Source organism: Physella acuta, unplaced genomic scaffold (assembly GCF_028476545.2).
Source record: "Physella acuta isolate Inbredline_101_S28 unplaced genomic scaffold, ASM2847654v3 ptg001130l, whole genome shotgun sequence".
Lineage (NCBI taxonomy): Eukaryota > Metazoa > Mollusca > Gastropoda > Physidae > Physella > Physella acuta.
The window spans coordinates 518,273-527,328 of NW_026732647.1; the positions used below are offsets into that span (position 1 = coordinate 518,273).

General features: G+C 34.7%; 1 protein-coding gene across 1 annotated transcript; it reads right to left on the reverse strand.

Annotated features, from left to right (window-relative positions):
* Positions 1–2,778: 2,778 nt before the first annotated feature.
* Positions 2,779–4,905, reverse strand: LOC131956154 (G-protein coupled receptor GRL101-like). Its single transcript, XM_059320577.1, has 2 exons — positions 4,771–4,905; positions 2,779–3,771 (listed from the first exon to the last, which is right to left on the reverse strand). The coding sequence occupies exons 1-2, from the start codon at positions 4,903–4,905 to the stop codon at positions 2,779–2,781; spliced, it is 1,128 nt and encodes a 375-aa protein (XP_059176560.1).
* Positions 4,906–9,056: the final 4,151 nt, after the last annotated feature.

Here is a 9,056-nt window from a genome sequence, read left to right on the forward strand (position 1 = left end):
GAAAACTTCGCGGGCGGGTCGATACGTAACAGCTGTGGCTGATCGTTATCTTTAATGGATGTTCTATTTTTGTAACGTTCGTTGTGTTGGAGAATGGTCCCTATACAAAGTCCACGCTAGTGTTAGTCTTTTATTTAAAACATACATACAAGCAAATAAACAAACCAGCAAATTAAACAAAAAGTAAACAAATAAACAAATTATGTAACTCGTTAATAAAAATTACACAATATAAACATAAAATCAAAGAAATAAAATGAATTTCAAACTAATAATCTAATTAAAATAATTAAACTAATTATAAAATAAAATTTAAAAAATTTAAAAATGTAATAAATAAAAATCAAATTAATTAAACTTATTAAAAATAAACAAAACACAAACAAAGTAATTAAAAACAAAATAAAAATAATTAAAAAATTAAAATCAAACAAATACAAATTAAAATAAAAAAAAAATTACACAATATAAACAAAGTAATTAAACATTTTAAATCAAACAAATTAAACAATTACGTAATAAAAACACATTAAAATTACGTAACTAGGTCAAAAATTAATTAAAATTTTAAAAACTCATTAAAACTCATTAAAAACGCATTAAAATTACGTAACTAGGTCAGTGATTACGTCACAAAGTCACTAATTACGTCACAAGGTCAATGATTACGTCACAAGGTCACCAAAAGGTGACCTACTTCCCCACCACCTCCGCCAACCCCAGTTGGCGTAGTATTTTACTATATGTCTTTGCGCCTTCACCCTTCGCTCCTCACCATCCCGATGCGCCAGTTGGCGTAGTATTTTGCTATATGTCTTTGCGCCTGGCTGCGGCAGGCTGCGCCTGCGCCTCCGAGTATTTTGCTATATAACCTTTGCGCCTTCCCACCACCACCTGCGCCAAAAATACGCTCCAAAAGTGACCTAATATACTACTACCGATATATGTCGTTTAAATTACAACACCTCCCGCTTTCCCCCTACTTCCAAACATGTTGGGACTTTGTCAAGTTTAAAACTGAAACGGTTTTCATCATCGATTAGCAAGTGGAGAGTTTTGTGCATGTTTTTGTCTTGTTAAGTTTTCGACATTAAAATTTATTTAACTCCATTTTGTATTACCTAAATAACGTAAATGGCCAAATTATAAAAAAAAAAACAATTTTAAAAATATTTTTTTCAAGGGACCGATGGTGTTCATTGTATGCGTGTTTGAAAAATTACAACATCGAAATGCGCATTAATTCGCTAACTAGTTTCTACACGTGTTATAAGGGAAACAAAGAGCTGTAAAACTAAAAACACGAATTTATTCAAACATCAAAAAATAAAATAACAAAAGGCTTTTTCAAAATTGATCTCTATTTTATTTTTGTAAACACCACATATATTCTGAGCAAAGCGGAAAAATAAGGTTAAAAAATGTTACTGATATATATATATATATATATATATATATATATATATATATATATATATATATATATATATAAATTAGAAGAAATACATTGTAATACCGACAATAAGGAAACAGTTAATGTCAAACAGTTTAAAGTATTAGTAGCTATGAAGATGTAAACAAAACGTTACAGTCACAATATAATGTATCGTTTATACGAGACTTCTATCCCCATCCCAAAAATGTATCCCTTTTGTAATGAGGGCTTAGTAATTACTTGGCATTTTATATTAATTACAGGTAGCAATGGTGTGGTTGAAAAGTAGAGCGAACGGCTGCTAACCGGCAAGTCTCAAGTTCAAATCCTAGATTCGAGCCCGAACCCCCCCCCCCCCCCCTAAACCAATCTCTAGCGAGTACCTGACTGACGTATGGGAAAGAAAAGACAACTAATCTTAAACTGACAACACGATCCCTCTATTAGCGGTGGCCAAAGAAATAGGTGAACTCTACTTCGTCGGCCACATATGTCCAAGCGTTATACTGCCAAAACTTGTTTTTCCACATGTGGTATCACTAGGAATATAAAACTGTAGTTTGAGCTGTGGAACTTACACTTCTGAATTTTCACAAAAGTCTTATCTGAAATGGACATGTGTAAATGAGGTGTTTTTACAAAACACTACTAAGCTTCTTACTTGTAATATGCTTTTAAAAACATGCTACGAAAACAAAGTAATTTTAGATAATTTAACCGACTTATAAAATTACACACTTTTGAACAATTAATCTATTAGATGCAATAAGAATTACAATAATTTTTTAAAATCATGTCATCGATCCTAGAAAAACAATATAAAAAGGGTATTTAAATATTCGTAAATTTTGTAATAAATTGAGAAATAATGCTAAAGCGGTATAAGATAAAAAATCTAAATAACATCAAGTAGTGAGGTAGATACAAAACAGAATTACTGAACATTTACCGTACAATGCTTAAATACAAGATTTATTCGAAGTTTTCTATGCTATTTGCTAATCAAAATCTCCTAATACATGGAGAGGAGCAAACTTATGAAATGTATATATCTCTACAGTTAATGTTTTATGTAAACATGGTATTAATAACAGTTGTATAAAGAAAACGCAACGCTTTTTGCATCGTCTATAAACCAGTCATTTAAAAAAAATTCTGTCCCTAAACATTTTTATTACAAAATTTAGAATTCATGTTTTTTTTGAAAATATTATTGTGTCAATTTGTTTCTATTCTCCTACATTAAACACCTAGTAAAATAAAACAACCCATCTCTGGTTTTTGAAATGATTTATCGTTGATACTTAGGCGAAGGCTAAATATCCTGAAAGTTGTCATGTCGATTATATCTGCGGGCGAGAACTTTGACTTGCTCTCCAGTTCTTGAAGTCCTCCCATTTTTGAAACACAACCGGAAGTGTGTAGATAATCGGATTAACGGCCGAGTTTAGCGGCAGCACAAACACAGCCAGCCAGCCGTACGTCTGCTGACTGAACGTGTGACCACGCGCGGTCATTAGACCAATGACGCAGATAGGAAACCAACAGAGGAAATTGGACATGACAACCAGGGATAAGTTTTTGGCGACCATGATCTCACGTTTTCGCTTGGCTAAACTGTGGGCGCTACTTTGAAGCTGTGTTTTTTCTCTGGACATAGCCAGAAAGATGGCCAACTGACCAATGGCTATAAGAATAAATAAAATGCAGTTAAACACTAGGAAAACTGCGAAAGAATACGCCCATCCTGATTCTTGGCTTCTTATCATTGGTAGGCCAAGGCACATCCCATTAGAGGAATACAAGGCCCAACCTGGATATACCAAAGGAACAACGGCCAAAATGACGCCGACTACCCAGGACACAAGAAGTACGAAATACTTTTTGACACGTTTAATCCTGTACGGACCAAGTGGGAACCTAATGACCAAATACCTCTCCAGAGTGACGAGCAGCACAAACAATGCTGACGTTTCACACGAAAGTGTTGCTAGGAAACCAGCAGCTGTACACAGAGAGCTGTGACGCCATTCTGACTCATACATGATGTAATCTTCTCGGTAGTAGACGTCATTTCCTGCTATGATAAACAGATACACCCCCATGACTATGTCGGATATGCTGAGGTTTGTTATGAATAACCGATAACTTTTTGTGATTAGTTTTCTTTCAAACACTAACCTAAAGCCCAGTACCCCTAGATTACCAATAGTAGACACAACAGCCAGAATCCACAACAGTATCCGCTTGACCTGGTCGCCAAGAAGAGCTTCACACGAAGAAATGGCTTCCTGTGGAGCGAAACAGACATCCCCAGAGATACCCGGGCCTCGGATCTGGGGACAACAAAGCTGAAAGTAGTCCACATAAAAAGCGGAACTGACTGTAAAAGAAGCGAGTACCTTGGATGTGCTCGGGTCTATTTTTATTCTGGTCGACCTTAAATCAAGGGTGCTCAGCTGCGTATTGTCTAGACGAAAATTTCTAACTGGAGTGTGGCTTAGGTTTACAAACAGCAAAATCGCACCTAAGTCTCTCGAATAAAAAAATTGTGTAATGTTTGTGAATGATAAGTCTATCGATTTTATATGTTCAAAAGTACAACCAAAATTGTGCAAAGCCAAGTTATGAGAAAGATTAAGTGTTTGTAAATCTTCCATTTGGCAAAACATACTATCTGCGTCGATTGCTTGGATATTGTTAAAACTAAGATCTAAATGTGTAATGTGGTCAGCACTCTCAACGTTTAAGAACCTGGATACGAGACTCGATAAATTACAGTTGGATGCGTGAAGCTCAAGAAGTTCATCGAGATCACCAACTGACGCACGGGATAAATCAATGCCAGACAAGTTTAAATATTTTGTGTGAATGTCGAATTCACTGAGACTGGTTAGGATAATTTTTTCGGGGTGTATGGCGGGGTTGACCGTGCCAGCGACACATCGAAACCCTGCAGGACATGTCACGTGACAGCCCATCTCGTCATCACCGCGAGGACAATGTGTCTTGTTGTCACAAACGTGAACAGGCAGAAGATAAATACTTTTAGAGTCATCCATGGCAATACATTGAAAAAGATTTTCAGAAACTATTTCTATATTTTCATCGTCTCCGTAAGGACAGTCTGGATACCCATCGTTAATGTTATACACAGGAATACAGTAGGAGCTAGGACACTTATATAAACCATCAGGACATATGAATGTGTCGCAGTTTTCTATATGCGACAAATCCGAACAACCTAATTTTTTGTTAAACCTTCCTTTCAAAAGTACACAACGAGCGGCCCAAATTCTATTCTCCAGATGATTCCCACAAGAATTTACGTTCACCTTTTTCTCGTCACAGAAGACGATCCCTTGACCAAGTTCCTCAGGATAGACACAAGGTCCATTTCCACAAAACTCCGAACAGTTGTTGTCGTGGGTAATGTTCACATTAGCTGGTAAAACTTCGTTGACTGTCATATTCAACCTACACTCCCGACTCGGGTTTGAGAACCACTGACTCGGTAGACACGTGCCGTCGTCACACAAAGTTTCCAAGCAGACGTCATCACAACCCGCTTCATCCTCACCCCTATAACAGTCCCGGAAACCGTCACAACGTTGATCAACAGAAAAGAAATCATAATCAAAATAAGTTAAAAAGCATTTGTTTTTTATTGGATAATGTTTTAAGTACGGCTTTAAGTAGTCAATGCAAAACAACTCGTCTAGATGATACAAACAATCTTGGTATCCGTCACAATGAAAACTAAACGGCACAGAGTGATAAAAATCACAATTGAACATCTGTGTCGGGGGTGTTTTATTAATGTATGCTATATGATTTGTAACGGAAACCAAAGCGCTGCCGAATTGGCCGGTAAAATAAACAAACTCTGTTTTGTTGTGAATTCTAAAAAAGTGTTCGTCTCTCGCTTTTTTAATTAAGACAAATCTAATATTCAAAGGATGGATCTCTTCGAGTTCACAAATTACCAGATGTGTCTGTTTCTCATCATAAACTCGTACGTCGTTCACACTGTCACACGTCACGTTATCATCACTTGACCGACCATTGCTGATCCAGGCAAAGTGTTTCACGAAGCTATGGCTCTTCACATTAGTCACAACCATTGGGAAGTTGAAGGTCAAGGGTAAGTCAGTGTCCCACATAAACCCATACACATCACTATATTTCCTTAGAGCCAAACCGACATGAACAAAATACATCGAATTATTCCCATCCATACGTTCAAGATTTGACTGTAAAAAATTAAATTCTTCCTTTGTTTCAAAAGTAACTAATTTTGCTTTTATCGAGTCACAGAAAGATACAACTTTTTTCCGACTGGCATTTTGATCAAATTCCTTTATGAAAAAGCAGGACAGCTTTGACCTTGATCCATTTTTTCTCAATGTCAGCCACCCATTTAAACATTGCCCACACAGCGATCCCCCAATCTTTTGGTCGTTCATCAAATCCTCTGTTCCCGAAATGACTCGAACATTTTGGTCTTTATCGTCATTCGTGTGTAATGACGTATCCCTGATAAAGTATGTATAGTAGGGGTAAACTATAGGGGAGATGAGAAGATGATCTCCTTCTTTTTCAGTGCAGCGCTTATGGTTTACATATGTGAACACTATAGCCAGACGCTTAGCGTGTACTCGTCGTGATGTGTCAAATATTTGTTCAGCGTTTTCCAGACATTTAAGGCCGTACAAATGATCACGTTTCCTATTAAACTGATGATTTGTGACAAACCGGTCCAAACCTTCCGTTAACCCGTCAGTCGTATTATAATCATCAAAGTGAATCAAAGATTCAGAATGAGTCACGTTCATGTGAACCAACAAGTGAAGCCGTAGTCTCATTGGATCGTTGCTCGATGCAGGGAAAAACCATTGGACGATATTTTTAAATCTCCGGATTTGAATAGTGGTATCATTCCAAAAATCAGAAACCAGAAGCAGGTCAATATCATCAGTTCTGCAGTCGTTCAGTGGTAGCTGGTGCTCAATCAATATGGCGTCAGCTGTTGTTAAAACAAAAGCAACTATATATTACAAAATGCAGTGTATGTGTGTTTAAAGCTAAAGAACAATTTTAGGAATGAGTTTCGTTATAAGAGAAAAGTTCCAAGCTTTTTAAGAATTAGCCGAAATTTCTCTGTTATCAGAAAATAATGTTGTATATCCTGTTAAGTGATTGGACCAAAAAAGAAAGGATTAAATTGAAATGAAGATTTATTGCCCGAATGTGTATTTCTTACAAGAAAATAGATTTAGAAAATGATTGCAGGGATTTCACGTTCTATCCAAGACAAAAGATCTAAAGCAGTAGTGCCAGGATATCTTCTTTAATGGTAGATAACAGTAGAAAAAGAAATGGTCGATTCTATCTTAACGATGTCGAAATCTGCATGACTGGCCAGCATTAACCTGAGCAAGAATATCACCAAATGAGAGAGAGAGAGAGAGAGAGAGAGAGAGAGAGAGAGAGAGAGAGAGAGAGAAAGGAGGAAGTCACCCCATGCGAATGGCTATTTCTGATACTGTCATTGATCTGATCACTAAATAACTCATAGATATAAAGTGCTATATATCACCCGACTAATTCAAGGATCATAAGCCTATCTTTTCTTTGCTCCAAATCGAAGCATTCTGAATCTATAAATATAATAACAAAGGGTTAGGGAAACGAAATGTTAAACTGATTTCCGCCATTAAAAAAAAAAACATGAAACTTACATTTCATGACACATCGCACATGAATTTAAAATAAATATTAGGCCTATAGGTTTAATACATACTGCATATAATCTGGGAATTTAGATCTAGTATTCTGTTTAGTAGTTATTGCATGTTTGTTAGTGTTTATTAGTAGTAGCCTTGTAATAAAATATAATCAAACTAATAGGCTAAATAGTAATAGTTATAGTAGTGAATAGGGCCTAGATCTAGATCTACATATTTATATTTATAATCAACTATAATGATAGAAGCCGATAAGAATAATGAATAGCTAGGTATAGAATAGATAGAATCTGATCCTACGGCTGCATAAAAAGAAAGTTTGAAGGAAATGGGAATCTACAGAAGCGGAGGTAAGAAGGTTAACTTAGTAATTTTAATTATTTTTATTTTAGTTTCACTGTTTGTTAGGCCCAATTAATCCAAAATATTGTATTAATTATAGAATTGTTTAAAAATTCTAATAAATCGGTGAGTTGTACAACTTAGAGGGTATTATATTTGAATGATATATGAAACACATATTGTACTATGTACTTATCTAATGCAATTAATATACTGAAACAGTTTTATTGAAGCATATTTTATATTTTACCTCACAGAGGCTAATGTGTAAGTTTAATGTGAAGACATCAAATCAAAGTATCAGTCATCAAGAGGGTAAATATTGATAGTCTACATTATTAATTTTCAATATGAATGAATGCAATTTTAAATCTATAATTATATTTGTTGATCATGTTTGTTTATTGTTATTCATCATGTTCAGTGATTTATCTTTTCAAAGTAATTAGTTATAGTGAAGAAATAGTATAGATAGTAATTTATAGATTTGTAATTTATTTCTCTTGCTGGTTCCACACAAAAAAATATCAAAATATTTTTCCTTTTTCACTTACTTTAATTGACCATCATCAGTGTTTATTACAATTCATCATTGTTTATTTCATTTACAGAAAAACATTTAAAATCATGTGGTGATGGTTTGTACACAAGTCAAGAAATTCTATGACCAGAATTATAATACAGGCCAATAAAAAGCTGGATATTTGATTGGAAGGATGGCACAAAAAAAAAGATGGGTTATCACTAGTATGGGAACAAGCTCGGGATATAGTTCATTGTTAGGACAGCAAGCCAAAAAAATTCTAAACTTATTTGAATGATTTTTGCTATTTATTGTGATTCGCCCAATTGTCATATTAAATATATAAATTTAAGTTTATATAAAATTCCCAAAATAGAATTTCTTTAAATGATGTATTATAATATTTAATAAACCGGGAGTGATCTCCCCTAAACTTTCTCGAATATTCTTATTTAAAACAACAGGGGATGGGAACTCGGGATATAGTTATGAATTTTAATCTATTTTAAATACTTAAACTTTTTAAAATAGAATAGAATCTCAAAGAAAAAAAGAATTGCGCACCAAACGAACGCCAAATAAAGATGTTCATAATAGTGCGCAATATTATTAGTACTTTATATAATTTACATACGTTTTTTGAGAAATCGGAAATAGTGTAAATGAGTACTTCCGGTCAACGGAAATTACTCAAAATTTGACAGAAGGTAGAGGATTAGATCTTTTATTTGCATGTGAAATATTTCTTTTATCTATCTCAAATAGTACTCAAGTTATAGGCTTTTGAAAAATTCAAAGTAGAAAAAGCACCACTTTCGGTTATCGGAAATCGCTCAAAAGCTGATAGGGATCTACAATTTTGATAAAATACTTACATATGAACTTTCATCAACCTAGCTGTAACGGTACTCAAGTTATCGTGTTTACACACACACAGACACACAGACACACAGACATACGGACAAGATTGCAAAATTATGTTTTTCTGTATCAGTGAGGTGTAAAACGT